Here is a 14,722-nt window from a genome sequence, read left to right on the forward strand (position 1 = left end):
CTGAACTGTCATCATAATGGAATTTTCCAGCGACTCCATGGCCCTCATTCAAGCCCAGTCCTCTGGGTTGTATGGACCCTGCCTCCCTGCGGCACAATACCTCGCCCATCTCCTACCCTTCTCAGCCTGCACCTCCTCAGCTCGTCTGGCCATTGCGACAACATCAACCGCTTGCCCCCGGCGGATCTTGCCCTCTCTTCGATAAGCATCCACGCGGTTGAGAATCTCCTGGCAATCGTCCCATATCCTGCGTCGGTTTCGCAGTCCCTGTAACTTCTTCCAGTTTCTCCCGATCTCAGTCTGTAGACTGTACCAGTCCGTCTTGGTACGATCGAGCTGAATGACCGCGGTTGTGGGACGGGAGCCACCGGACCTATCCTCGAGTTTCTCAATCTCCCTGTCTATGGCTTCAATAGCAGCGTCGTTGGAGTCGGGGTCGCCAGAGTCATGGGCTTCGTCCTCCAGAACTTCAATGGCGTTTCTTAGCTCTGTCAGCCTGGCCTGTCGGGAATTTTCCTTCTTCTCTTCCTCTTCCCGTGTTGTGGTAGCCCAGAAGGAGATGGGCAACGACGACCAAGCTTCGTATAGCCACGGGCTGTCGCTCAAAGTCAAGTGATAGAAGAGCGACTGGGGTAGCTGCAAAAATGTCCGAGAAGCGAGCCGGAGGTTGGCAATATCCCTAAAGCCCAACTGCAGCAGGATAAACATCCTAATCTCTCCAGGTAGTCGGGAAAAGAGATCCATGGGATTTTTCGCCATCGAGACGGCCGTGGGAGTTACTTCAGAGTCAGCCTGACTAAGCTCTTTTGGAGGCTTCGCCGAAGATAAGAGAGATTCCAAGCCAGGTACAAAGCATGGATTGGCGGCAAGGTACTCATCCCCTGGGGAATGATCCCAGGACTGCTGTTGGCCATTTTCGACATCGGGATGTCGAGGAAAGGCATGAAAGTCCTCGTAGTTTGCTTCATGTGCCCACCACTGCGTGAGGCATTCAATGTCGACAACGCCGTACCTATGCAGCGAGGCTCTCTTGAAAACCTCGAGACAGGTCGGATGAAAAGGCATGGCGTAGACTTCAGCGTCCTCGATAGTCCAGATGCAGTTGTCAGCATGAGGACTGTCGCAGTCATGACGAGCAGGAAAGACCTCGGGATAGTCCATGTCCCTGCTCGGCATGGAGTCATTCAGACCGCTGAGGAAGAAGTGCCCCGAAGTTTCAAACTCCTCATCATCCGGCTCAGGTTCCCAGTCCTCTGGCTTGCGCACAAGGCATTGGGAGGTTTTGCAACCCCTCATGGCCTTTACCGAGATGTTGTGTCCGTTGTAAGCATCGCCTTGATTACATCTTGGCCCTGAAATATGTTCCCAATCATCCGGCTCGAAGTTGTCTTCATCAATGTCGGCGGGGAAGACTTTGACGGGCTCCACGAGAGCAATCTCGGGTTCTTCAGCATCTTCGTTTCCATCGGCATATCTGTCGACCCAAAAGCATCCCGGTTCATCAGGACAAGACTCTGGATGGAAGCGATGTGGATAGTCGCACTCTTGACCCCAAGCTGCGCTGCGAGGCTCCTTCTCTGTGCGGGCACGGCTGATGTTGAAACTGACGCCACATATGTGGCAGTGAATTTCGGAGTAACCCATGGCGTAGTGATATTATTGACAAATTGGCTTTCTGAGGTGAAAAATATTGTAAGAGGAAGAGTTCACGATGGCCCCTTTATGCTGACCGACGGTTAATTTCGGAGGCAGAAGTCTGAGCGCCCCACATCGGCGATTGCTTCTTTTGCTTTGGGAAGCACAGGGGACAATCAACCAGCCAAGAACAAGGCACCAGAACCGTAGATTGCAATGAAAGAGTGCATTTCACTGAAAGATTTCCCGGATGCTATTGGTCGGTTTACCGCAAGAAGTAACAGAACGAGCAACATGGATGTCGGCGGACCAGTACGGGATCACATCGCAACGCCTGGACAGGCCTAGGTAGCTAAGATTCTATCGTACAAGGACCAATGATAGATGCCCGCAAGAATCACGTCCGTGAAGCTTGGTCCCAGAATCAGACCGGGGTTCGGTGTTTTCACGCTGCTTGGCATTCGACCTAATCCAAGAGCACAGGCTTGTCCTGCCTCTATCCTGCTCAAAAACCTTCTGAACAAGGTCACAAGAAGCCATTATAGGCACTCACCGCCGCCGTAACTATCCGGGCACGTTGTTGCCTGCTGATGTCGGTGCTTCCTTACCTAGTGAACGTGGGTATTCAGCAAGTTCGTAGGAGATGCTTGTGTTTTAAACTCCGCTGCGTGGAAACAAGAATTATCCTTTGCAAGGACTCAGGTTATCGTGCTAGAACGTGGAAAGTAATGCAGGCAAATGGGGAGGTCACGTGTGTTTGGGAAAGAAGAGGTTGGGCAGTCACGTGATACGTCAAGACAACCCACTGAGTCAGGATTGGTAGAGATAAGATAAGATAGGGCAAGATAGAGGGGCAATTTGGAGGGGCACGAATGGATGGCATCAAAAAGTTTCTTTAGCAACAACCACGCACTCATCAATCAAGCTCCTATCTTTGCTTCTGCAGAATTCAGACAACATGGCCACCGGAATCGACGCCGAGGCGCCTCATAACAACTTCGACGTGCGTAACTTTCCTCTCCCAAGCCTCCTCGCTCTTCCCCGGCAGCGCCAACCCCCCCGCAATCCGGCTTCCACGGCTTCAGTACTGACATGTTTCGTCACAGACCATCTTGGTGTTGGATTTCGGCAGCCAGACCAGCCATCTGATTCTCCGTCGCCTGCGAGCCCTCAGTGTTTATGCTGAGATGCTCCCCTGCACCACCAAGCTTGCCGATCTCACCTGGAAGCCCAAGGGTATCGTCTTGTCTGGAGGTAAGAATCCTTTCGGCCCTCGTCCATTTTTCTTTCTGACAAACTCAATAGGTCCCTCCTCCGTTTACGACGAAGGCTCACCCCGTGAGATTTCCCTCCCTCGCACATGAGATGCAAGTATGCTGATCTAAAAAAGACGTTGACCCCGCTGTCTTTGAGCTTGGTGTTCCGATCCTGTGAGTCACCTCGGTGTTGAGAAACACACATTCACTGACACGAATTTATAGTGGTATTTGGTATGACTCCATTTGAGCCCCATTATGGTCTAGTACTAATCACTCGAGTTTAGCTATGGCTGCCAGGCAAGTTTTTCATTTTCTCTGATCTCCCAAATCTTTAACTAACCTCGTATAGGAAATTGCTTGGCAGACCGACTCTGCGAACGTTGCTCGCGGAATAGCTCGAGGTTTGTCTTTTTTCATTGAACCCGCGTGCCCACGGTTTCTAATAACTCGGCTGGACAGAGTACGGCCACGCTGACGTCACCATCCACAAGGTTGACAACCATGTCGACCGTCTCTTCGCTGGTCTGGGCGAGACCATGCATGGTGAGTTCCCTTCCTTTCCTATGAAACTTCCAAGTCTTTTACGGATTCTAACGCTGGATAGCCTACATGAGTCACTTCGACAAGCTCGTCCGCCTGCCTGAGGGGTTCGTTGTTGTGGCCAAGACTGCCAACTCCGAGTTTGCTGGCATTGCTCACCAGTCAAAGCCCATCTTTGGTGTGTTTGTCCATCACAAACTCGATTCACGTTACTCATCTCCCCACTTCATCATTCACTGGCCGCGCTGCTGCGCTTTTGCCCGCCTTTTCTTTTCCCTTCTCGTTACATACGAGTCCCCCTCTAACTTCACCCACTTTGAGCTCTTGACTAACTCAAGATCCCAACAGGCGTGCAATTCCACCCCGAGCTCGAACACGTATGCATACCAGTTCCTTTCTACCTTCCCGCCCCTGCGCCTCAACTAACATGATGCGACTCATAGACTCCCCGTGGAAGTGAGCTCTTACGCAACTTCAGTGTCGACATTTGCGGAGCTCAACCCAACTGGGTCATGAGTGACTTCATCGAGCAGGAGATTGCTCGTATCAGGAAGCTTGTTGGCGACAAGGCCCAGGTTATTGGAGCTGTTTCTGGCGGTGTCGACAGCACAGTGGCCGCCAAGCTTATGAAGGAGGCAATTGGTACGCTATCAGGGTTGTATGATGCATATATGGAGAGGCTGACACAAATATAGGTGACCGCTTCCACGCTGTCCTCATCGACAACGGTATGACCAAGTCTTGTGCGCGAGCCTAACGGACACTAACTTGGTGTAGGCTTGATGCGTCTCAACGAGTGCGAGCAAGTGAAGGAGACTCTTCAACAGCATCTCGGAATCAACCTTACGGTAGTTGATGGCGCCGAGCTCTTCCTCGGCCGCCTCAAGGGTGTCAGGGAACCCGAGAAGAAGCGCAAGATCATTGGAGAGACCTTTGTATGTCCTCAATTGCTCCATCTCCCCCGGCGTTCATGTCGCCAGCGGTGCTAACTAGTTGATAGATTGACTTGTTCGAGAAAGAGGCCATCAGAATCGAGAAGGAAGCAGAGAACACCCCCAACGCCGGAAAAGTCTCTTGGTTCCTCCAGGGAACGGTATGTCACCCTGTGTCATGGTCCTTCTTATGTGGATGCCTGGATTGACTGACATATTTGCTCTGATGTAGTTGTACCCGGACGTGTATGTGCAGCGAGCGGTTTGTGTACCAGTGGAAGACTGACCGTCTACAGCATCGAGTCACTGAGCTTCAAGGGCCCTTCTGCCACTATTAAGAGTTAGTAGCTGTCGTGGAAACCGACGCCTGCAATTACTGACTCTTTTCATAGCGCATCACAACGTCGGTGGTCTTCCCAAGGCAAGTCCCTCCTCCCACCCTCCGTGTCCAACCTTGAACTAACCGAGACATAGCGAATGATGGACGGCGTTAGTTACACCTCCCCTTACTCTTTTCTCTCGTATCATGACTGACTTTGACCATGACAGCAAGGCCTACGCGTAAGTTACCAGTTCAACCCCCTGAAGTCCCTCCAGTTACAACACCAACTCTCGTATCATGTTTGATCATCTCCATCCCCCTGAGCGCGAAAAGAGACCCACATAGGAGTTTTTTTCCCGCTCTTTTGCGTCTGGGGAGTAGAACTGACAGCGTTTCAGCTCTTGGAACCTTTGCGCGAGCTCTTCAAGGACGAGGTCAGGGCACTTGGTAGGCGTCTTCAGATTCACGAGGACCTCGTGAACCGACATCCTTTCCCCGGGTAAGTTTTCTCTTTTTTTCTTTTTTCTTTTTTCCCCCTGCCCTTTACCCCCCGATGGGTCAAGGGGGGACACCCTCTTACCAACAGCAGGTCAAGCCGAACCTTTCAAGGCTGTGCGGGGCTAATTCCATGGACTACGCAGACCTGGCATCGGAGTTCGTGTCCTGGGAGATATTACCCCTGAAAGAGTTGAAATCGCGAGAAAGGCCGACCACATCTTCATTTCTATGATCAAGGAGGCCGGAATCTACAACGAGGCAAGTTCACTGGCACTAGTAGTCCGAACAAGAGCTGACTGTTCAAATAGATGTCCCAAGCCTACGCTGGTTTGGATACCAACAAGGGTATGTGCACCAGGATGGGATGGTTACGACATCCGTCTCGACTTGACTAACTGTTTCTCACAGCTGTTGGCGTCATGGGAGACACCCGTGTCTATGGATATATCGTCATGTAAGTTATCGCCCACTCTCTGTCCTAGAGACCTGAGTTCTGACCTAGTTCATAGCCTCCGAGCTGTCACAACTAGTGACTTCATGAGCGCCGAGCCCTACGAGTTCTCCTTCAAATTGCTCAAGGCCATGGCTCGCAGGATCGTCAACGAGGTGGACGGAGTCTCCCGAGTCACATATGACCTGTAAGTCACTTCCCTTGTTTCCGTCTTGAAGCCCTAGCTGATATTTGGCAGTTCTTCGAAGCCTCCCGGCACCATCGAACTGGAGTAGAAACTGGATTGATCTAGAGGCAGAGAATGACCAAATTGGGTCTCAAGCATGGATTTCTATGAAGACAATCTTCTCAAAGTGCCGTTCTTGTGGGCAGATAGACCAGGGAAAAGTGAATCGATTTTAAGTAAACAACAGACAACAACTTGCCAAGGACTGTTATGATTCGCTTGAATTGTCGTGAATTCTCCGCTAGGAATCACTCATTCAGCCAAGAAGTTGGCGACTAAGACTTTGAGCAGTTTGTAACCTGTACAGATCAGCCTGATCAGGCAACCAAGTCTTTCCAGGCAAAAACATAACGCTTTCGGTTCAGTCACCAAAGACGTAGACGATTGGCACATCTAGTTGGTTGATTGGCACACTCACGGTTTTGTAGTGTAGGGCCAGCGAGCTATTGTTCAGTACCTTTCTTTGGTGCTGATCTAATTATCACACACCAAGGCCATCATTTGCCAAGGCCATCAGGACCAGCTCAGCCGGAATTGAGAGTCAACACGTGGTTTCATTTAAAAGAACCATCATCTATCTGATTTGCGTGGGCTGTTTTGTTTCCTATGGGCCCTCTCTCCCTTGAACTAAACCCTGTCATATGCCTGCGATTAGGAGCATTGCTCTCGAATGGTAAACGCATCCACTATACTCATTTTCGCTCCTGAGAACTTCCCATGTTAGAATAGTAGCACGAGACGAGTTCATTCAGGCCTCCAACGCTGCATGTCGCCCTCTACACAGCCCACCTGAGGCTTGCATGATTCTGTGGGGAGCTGACACTTGGCGCCAACGTGGAGCATCCGAGAAGCCGAGAGAACTACCAACAACCCAATAGATTGTGAAGATCATATTCTATAGCTTGGCAAGTGGTACATAAATTGGTGGGTGGTGCAGAGATAAGCGCCCAACTTGCAGATAGAGGTACAAAGCAGGTTGGGAACACGAGGAGGGCGACGAAAGCCTGGTGATTCGTAGATGCTACGAATGAAACCGAGGCTCTGAGCGCCGTGGATTATCCCTTGCATTTATTTATGCCAGGTTTCTAAATAAGAGGACTTGGCGAGAATGAGCACACGGTACGGTGTGGCGTGGCAGCGACTGCCTGTCTAGTTAGCTAGAGCTTTTGCCTTGTCGCGGAGGCAGCCCATTCCAAGCCTTCCAATGGCCAAGGGACATGACCGTATCAAAACATGTTACAAGCCATGCTGGTCTATACTGAGTTGTTATGAAGGAGGGGAGGTCTACTCTGTCTAGCCACCAAGGCAACCATACGCTCAATGGTCACCTCAACACTGGTTGATCGAGAAACACAACCAAAAAGCAAGCAAGCAAGCAACAGACATCACTAGACTGTTTCGCTTGGTCTGCAGGGTGCTCGCCAGCGTGATGACGGCCAACCTAGCAAATCACGATACACGAGGCGCACCTCTCGTGTAAGACACCCAAGAACCCTCCGCCTCTTGGCGTGCGGAGAAGCTAGCACAGCCCATACGGTCCGTCCCGCCATGATGGATTCAGCTTGGCGATCCTCGCATGGGTAGCGAGCTCAGGGTCGCCAGTTTTCTTGCTTGTAATGGGTTACAGCTTGGGGAGGCTGACTGGCCATCTGGCTCAGTTTGAGTTGAGGTGCTTTCGTTTCGATCAAAACCACGCTTAATATGGAAAGTACATCTGCTACCAAGAAACGGTATGTTAAGGAGGCCATCCAACGTGCCCACTAAGTTGTAATGAAACCGTCCATGTCTTGTTTCCTCACTTGTTGGTTCTGAATAGCCGCCGAGTCCATCCTGCATGTCTTGCCAAGTCCATTCCATCCTCCGATAGGCAGAAACGGGGGGAAGATATGTGCCACGTTACCCACGAGAGGAGGCCACGCCAAGATATGTCATTACGAAATATCCAGCCGCAGAGGACTTGGCGCTGCAGAGACATTGGAGGCCTGCGAGGGGCCAGTTGAAGGCGATACGAGACCATATCGCCTGTTTCAGACAGTGGCAGAGCATTATATAAAGTAGTCATCTCCCCGCTTCTCCAGCTACTATATTCCACACTTCCAACACCAGTCCCTCAACTCCAACTTACCCCTTACACCCAAACCCTAACACAACATGTCCGATACCCTCAAGAATGGCGAGTGGCTCAAGGTCGGCGAGAGCCTTTGGAGCCCTGATGGCTCCGTCGAACTGAAAATGCAAGAGGATGGTAAGCTGGCCATCTACTGGGAAGGGGAGTGCCGGTTTCAGACCACCGACGAGCAACGCGACGACATTGATGGAATTCGAATTCAGGAGGACGGAAATTTCGTTATTTAGTAGGTTCTATACCTTTGACTAGTTTTTCCCTGTCTGTGATAAGCTAACCGCGTCTTCCAGTGACAACGATGGCAATGCTGTCTGGGCCTCTGACACTGCTGAGCCCACAGGAGACAGCAGCGTTGAGGTTGTTGTCCAAGATGACGGCAATGTAGTCTTGTACAAGAAGACCGCCATCTGGTGTAGCGAGACTCACAAATGAGGGTGGTGCTGTTGAAGAACCAAGGTCGTGGTGGTGATATGGCAACCTCTAGGGGGACACGTGATGCTCCATTGACTTCGTCCATCACACACTTCTGTCGGACATGCACCTTTTTACTTATTGTTTAGTTATGATTGAATGATAAAACGTGGTCTAAACGGTTGTTGCTTGCTTATGTGTGGTTCATGTTTGTTCAGCCATTCGGCAGCTCATCTGCACCTGGCTGTGCAACGAACGTCAGACATGTCTGGCAACGATGACAGCCCAAAAGAAACAATACTTTAATGATGGAATACAAAGTGTCTCATTTACCGTTAGTTGAGACTCATGGTTCTATTCACTCACTGCAACTGTCAGGTTCATTCACGATATGCGGTTTCTCCAGTCCCCAAACCTCTACAACGCCGTGACAGGTGTGTACGATCTTAACATATGCTTCGTGTTCGCTATAATCTTAATAAAATCATCTTGGTGCAAAGCCAACGTCACCCAAATGGTGTCTAATAACATGTTGAGGCGGAAGGGACACGATGCTATCATTGGTTTCAACGAGAACAAGGTTATCGATCCACTCAAACCATCCAGCAGCCCGCACTAAAAGCTAGAAATGGCTCATATAACGGAGGTTGGTATTAGTACTGCACGATAAGGGCCAGTTACAAAAGGCTATATGTCGTCTCGTTGGCTGACCGAGACTCGCCAAGCTCGGGCTATTCCCCGGCAGTAAGACATCGTCCATATACAAGTAATGCCAGATCATCTAATTTAAGTAGGACATTCCCTTTATTGAGTGGCAGTATCAATGGGAAATGTACCTCCCCTCCTGCTAATGTTGATGCCGCCAAGAAAGCGAGGGGGTGGAACAAATGCAGCGGTAACCTTTGCCGCCATTGAAGGCCCGACGCCGACTTTATGGCGAGATAGAGAATACTACAGCAGAGGCATATAATCTTTCCTGATATAGGCCTCCTCGGCGGAGCCAGTAGTCCCTTACATAAGGGACAATCTTCCGTAGCTCATCCTGGATCTCAATGGGAATGAACTCCTTGTGATGAATAGTGATATCCCTGATACTCTAGAGCAGATCCGGCGCATCAAGAGAAAGTTAGTTGATGATGTTACTTCCCAATGCTTCGGGACAGACGGATATCCCCAACGTCCGAACGTTGCTGCGCTAACCAGGAAGGTCTTCCAGGGCGATGGTCTTCACTTGCTGGAGCCTCTGACGCTGATATCAATGGCGAGCCATTTGAGAAGAAGTATAAAGCGTTCCGTGTAGCTTCGTGGTGTTTGAAACCGGCGATATCCCTGACAGATCTGATTGACGAGGTGAATATGATAATACTCTTGTTGTTGGGGTAACAATATGGCTCAGCATCTCGAGCATAGTGATACAGGGTAGCCGCATCGACATGTGCACTCTACTCAAAAATATGAATAGATACGGGCATTAGAGCAAAGACTAGCTTGAAGCAGGTAGACTATTTATTTGAGTGCATGTTGCTATGCTAAAAATCACTACTTGTAGGCAAGGTAAAGTTCCTTGGTGCGTGAAAGCCCTTTTCAAATGCAAAATCATTAGTCACTTTATTTTATGAAGCATGGTTGCCACTTCGCCAGATGGATTTGAACGCAAGCATATTATTTAGCCCTTTCGTTTTAGAATTCATGCAAGGAGACAAGGTCTCTCTTGTTTAAGGACAATGTTTAAGCAAGAGTAGCTTAAGCTCAGGTAGAGAAAGTAGTAGTGAGGCTTGCGGATGTTGTCATCTAGGGATATTCCCCCCCCGTGATGCATGTCTTCAGATCTATTTTGGAACAAGGTTGACCCGATGTGACGGTGGAATTCGGTTTGTTATGGACAGAAACGCTGACCCTGGCAGTCATCGTTACCCGTTCCCTTGAGCTGGAGCCAAGACCTGTCAGAAGTAACGGTGTTGGCGGCGAGCTCGTAACGGAGCAGGGATCCTTCATCCCGCACGTTTTGACATGGATCCGTCAGTGAAAGCACTCGATGCACTGCATCAATCACCCTGGGGTCCTGGTCATGTTACTCAACTTGATGAAACGTCGACAACAGTACCGTCAATTATGATATGACTAGTAATTAAACAGTCACAAGCGCAAATGATGCCCTCATTAGGAAATGCGCGCAGAATCAAGCTTAGTTTAGGGCTTGCCAGTCAAGATCTGGCCGTAACCAACACGCATCCGCAAACGGGATCCAGGGCGGCGGGATCCATCAGGGACCCAGAGACAATCTCATCTCCGTAGCGTGGAGTCAAAACAAAAATGGAAATATCTCACGCGACCTCTTGAGAAAGAGATGAACGGCCCCCGCTCGTTCGATCTCGTCTGGTGACGGATCCTCGTAATAACGTGCTTCATTGATAGCCCTTCACAATGAGGGCCAAATATGGAGCCCGATGACACCGAGAATGATTCGATAGGCTTGCCCGTAGCGAAGATTCTCGGCTGTAAAAAATTTGTCTTCCCACTTGGTGCTGATGATTTCAAGCCACGCTCGTATAGCCGGCGGTGGACTGATGGACCCCTGTCGATTCTTGGCCCACGCGAGACCAATGGAGGATGGACTGCGACATTGGGTTTGAAGGGAATGCTGAGGCGAGACATGGGCATGTCTCGTATACGGAGAACAGTCCCATGACATCTGCAGCCTTAAGGAGGACGTTTGCAGGGAATGAAAGTGGTTGTTGCACCAGCGCTGGACATGGATCACGTTGACAGTGGTTCTCAGTGAAAGGCCAGACGTGATGATTCATTTATCGCGATCCATCGGAGATTCCATTCCGGGCGTCTAGTCTCTGGCCCGCTGAGGGGCTCATCCACCGACAAAAGACCCGCGCGAGATTGCATCAGGACGATCTGAGGGGATTCCACAGAGGCTTCTAGCGTGGCAATAGCGGCTGAGCAGGCGAGGTGTCAGTGCAGGCTAAACGAGCGCAGCGTCTAACCCTTGCTGGAGGGAGCATTGATGGTTGCTAATTTACGAAGCCAAGACTTGAGCTAAAGCATTCTTATTTCTTGGCCCTGTGATATCGTCAAGAGCTTTCAATATCAAACTCGCCCCATTCCACCGTCAGCGGTAAATCGGCAGGGCCCGGGAATTGCCTTGTCGATCTGTGCTCCACACGCTGCCGTCTTACCCTTCAAGGGACATGGTTCGCTGGCTCGTAGCTTATCACCAAGGCACTGGTTTGCATTCGAACAATCATGTTGAAACAGAAACAAAGAGTGCAGCTTTTGCTGCTACTCTTCCAAATTAAGTCTATGCTGTCTATACCCTTCCGATGCGCCCTGACATAAATAATGATCCGTAATGAGGTCCCTCGCTTTGATGTCTATCCACCCTGCCGCAGAATCCTTGATGCCAAAGCTGAGCCAAATCTCGTCATCCAAAAATCCGTGGTTCCCTGGGAATTCGTCCGTCTGATTCGCAAAATACACCATGCTCCCTGTCCAGATGTACTGACCGTCCACCTCCCCGTGATACGAGAGCTTTCTACTCACGCTCACCATGTTGTATGGTGGCGCAGCAGAGTACGCGGCAATCCGTCGATCGTACCATAGATAGCCTGCTTCCCATGTGTCGCGTCGACGTTGAACCATGCCCAGCATGACCGTGTTTTGCTCATCCGGCTCGCAATCGCCTCTATTACAAAGCGTGAGGCTGAGCATGGGACTCGACTGGTGGACGCCCTTATCTGAGAGCATAACGTCATGCATACACGTCATCTTCTTGTCGCTGTGCCATGTGTCTTCAGGCTTGACGCCAATTGGATACGGCGCCTCGACCGCCGAGATTTGGTCCTTCTCGGCCACCACCTCTTGGACCGGCTCGTCGTCTTCCGTCCAGCGGAATAATTGGCCTGGTTCCACCATGAAGAGGAGTTCGTCTTCGTTGCTGAAGGGGGATTGGGCGGGCGCCCAGTTCTTCTCGCGTTGGTATCGGGGGTGGGATTCTTGTCCTGATGGAGGCTGGCGACGAAGTCCAACTGGTGTCTTGAATTGGATTGGGGGCATCTTCTTGGCGTATTCTTCTCCCAAGACACGCTCAAGCTCTGGAAGTGCTGCCCGTACGTCGACGATGAATTGCCCTTGACAGAGCACCTCGTCGTTGACTTGGTAAGTAAATATGAGAAGAGGTTCGCCCTTTCTTGTCCAGAACAACTTCATATCTTCTGGGCCAATATACTTGTCCATGTCGGGCTGATGCTGGCAATGGTGTTCTGGCCCGGCAAAGTCTTGTACAAGGAGCTTGGCCCATCTGTTGCTTGACTGTAATACCGGGCGTCCGAGTTTGGTGTATGTAAGGTTGGCAAAGGTGGCGACTTGGCGAGCGAGTCTGTACTTGGTACCGTTGATAACCTTGTCGACGTGTAGCGTTCGCGCAATGACGAGGAAATCGTGAGCGCTGTTGCTCCCACGGGGAAGCTCGAGGAGGGTCGGGTTCATGATCTGGTAGCCCGTCTTCTTGACGTCGATCTTGTTGTAGAAGCCCATGCTATTCCGCAGACTCGTCAGTAGTCGGTAGTCGTTTTCGTAGCCGGGTCGTTTGCGATAAGCGTTCAATTCATCCTCCTGATCCTCCTCCTTGTCATCGTCATGCCCCACGCCATGCCCAGCATCCGTGGATTGCGACTCATTCTCATAGAAGAAGGGATGCTCTGGGGCCGGGGTGATAGACAGCCCGTCACCATCAAACGTGACCCGAAATACAGTAAAGAGAATGAAGATGCATGTAGTAATCGCAGCCGCCGCGATTACTATGCGCGTCCGGCCATTGTAGGACCGCATAGTGTCACAACAAAGCCGTGGTGGTCGAAAGAGTAAACGGCCATGGATATGACGAGGCGCCACGAGCACCAAGGCCCGAACACCATTTATATTCTCAGCAGGGACCCTTGTTCAAGCTTTTGCCAAGTTTCTTGGTCCTTGCATCATGCCACCATCCGATCTAGCCGGGGCCGTGGGGCCTCGTATAACAACAAGCGTATGGAGCCAGGCTAATGGTGTTCGGCTTATGGGCCCGAGATTCTGGGGCGTTTTGGAAACGGGGGTGTAGAGTCTGAAACGGAGGTTGAACGGTGATATCCGAGTGTGATCTGGGGGCGGCTATTTGATAGGTTCCATGTTGATGGGCGGTAAACGTCCATGGTATTGGTTCTATCGTACTAAGGCTGATTCAGGAGCATGCCCATGACAGGAGAACACCCAGTCACAGAAAATGATACTCAGGCCAGTCACAGACAGAGCGTGATTGGAGGCATGAGATGTTTCTTGCTCCTCTGCTACCAAGCAACATGTTCAAGCACCTAGTCAAGGATGCTGACAGGACGCGTAAGGCTGCATACAAACAGTGACACTCCACTTGCCGTCTTTTCCATGAATGCCGACACCCCCAACTTCTTAGCGCGCGGCCACTGACTCTGACACTATCAACCAGTTGCCACCTCGATGAAGTGGCTTCTCGAAACAGCCTGATTTTGGATGTGACACGCAAGAGCTAAGCTGATCTGGGAGCTAGCTTGACAATGATCGTCAACCAAGCGAAGCCAACCATCATCGCCGGCAGTTGATCTCTAAAAGACGCTTCGGTTATCTCGGAACCATTTGAAACACCGAATTTCTCCCACAGCCGCCTACAAGAAGCAACGACTGTCCCTGGACGCAGGCATTCTAGTTCGTTTCCACCTATGGCGTTCAAACCCTGTGGCCCTAGTTTTTAGATACAGGGGCTGCATCTGCCCATCTGCTATGAGGATCAACGCAGTCCCATGGATTGTCCTCCTGAATTATGTATGTTGAACGATTGCATTACGCGTCTGATGTCTTAGGCGCCTAGATCTCTTTTCCGCGTCATTTTCTACTCCCCCTTCATTTCTACCGATATGATTCCTTCCCACGATGAGGTGCCGACTTGCCGACTTGCCGACCTCGTCCAAGTTTGGCGGTGCGTTGCGGTGAAAACATTTCCACGGCCATCGCGCGTCTCACATGTCCACTTGCTCTTGGGAGATGTATCGCTTGACTGAGTGCCAAATTAGGGCGGCAAGGGCATCAAGATCCATGAATTGAATTCCAAATCACCAGGGCCTATCTCGGCCTCTCAACAGCAGCGCTGTTTGGCAGAGGGCACTGACTGCGAGGGAAACAACCTTCTGATTGAAGCCCTGTCATTTCCTGCCATTGAACTTGATTCCTCATTCTCGTTGCTGGTAAATGCCGGCTTGTGTGTTGATCGAGACGAAATTGCTAAAATACGTCACCTAATAGCATCT

General features: G+C 50.7%; 4 protein-coding genes across 4 annotated transcripts; 2 read left to right on the forward strand and 2 right to left on the reverse strand.

Annotated features, from left to right (window-relative positions):
• Positions 1-48: 48 nt before the first annotated feature.
• NCS57_01362100 (F-box domain-containing protein) lies at positions 49-1,644 on the reverse strand (the record flags this gene model as incomplete). The annotated part of the gene is made up of 1 exon (XM_053063250.1): positions 49-1,644. The coding sequence occupies one exon, from the start codon at positions 1,642-1,644 to the stop codon at positions 49-51; it is 1,596 nt and encodes a 531-aa protein (XP_052906583.1).
• Positions 1,645-2,593: 949 nt separating this feature from the next.
• NCS57_01362200 (GMP synthase [glutamine-hydrolyzing]) lies at positions 2,594-5,912 on the forward strand (the record flags this gene model as incomplete). Its single annotated transcript, XM_053063251.1, has 25 exons — positions 2,594-2,638; positions 2,742-2,889; positions 2,941-2,973; positions 3,026-3,065; positions 3,117-3,125; positions 3,179-3,191; positions 3,244-3,295; positions 3,354-3,437; positions 3,499-3,612; positions 3,783-3,811; positions 3,878-4,076; positions 4,130-4,162; positions 4,212-4,369; positions 4,435-4,527; positions 4,599-4,612; positions 4,663-4,706; positions 4,759-4,787; positions 4,841-4,855; positions 4,916-4,927; positions 5,087-5,187; positions 5,330-5,444; positions 5,495-5,531; positions 5,595-5,640; positions 5,696-5,824; positions 5,876-5,912. 25 exons carry the CDS (start codon positions 2,594-2,596, stop codon positions 5,910-5,912), a joined length of 1,629 nt encoding a protein of 542 aa, XP_052906584.1.
• Positions 5,913-8,014: 2,102 nt separating this feature from the next.
• Positions 8,015-8,420, forward strand: NCS57_01362300 (Bulb-type lectin domain-containing protein; the record flags this gene model as incomplete). Its single annotated transcript, XM_053063252.1, has 2 exons — positions 8,015-8,217; positions 8,279-8,420. 2 exons carry the CDS (start codon positions 8,015-8,017, stop codon positions 8,418-8,420), a joined length of 345 nt encoding a protein of 114 aa, XP_052906585.1.
• A 3,270-nt stretch (positions 8,421-11,690) lies between these two features.
• Positions 11,691-13,238, reverse strand: NCS57_01362400 (uncharacterized protein; the record flags this gene model as incomplete). The annotated part of the gene is made up of 1 exon (XM_053063253.1): positions 11,691-13,238. One exon carries the CDS (start codon positions 13,236-13,238, stop codon positions 11,691-11,693), a length of 1,548 nt encoding a protein of 515 aa, XP_052906586.1.
• Between the last annotated feature and the right edge of the window lie 1,484 nt (positions 13,239-14,722).

The sequence above is a fragment of the Fusarium keratoplasticum genome, chromosome 12 (genome assembly GCF_025433545.1).
Source record: "Fusarium keratoplasticum isolate Fu6.1 chromosome 12, whole genome shotgun sequence".
Classification (NCBI taxonomy): domain Eukaryota; kingdom Fungi; phylum Ascomycota; class Sordariomycetes; order Hypocreales; family Nectriaceae; genus Fusarium; species Fusarium keratoplasticum.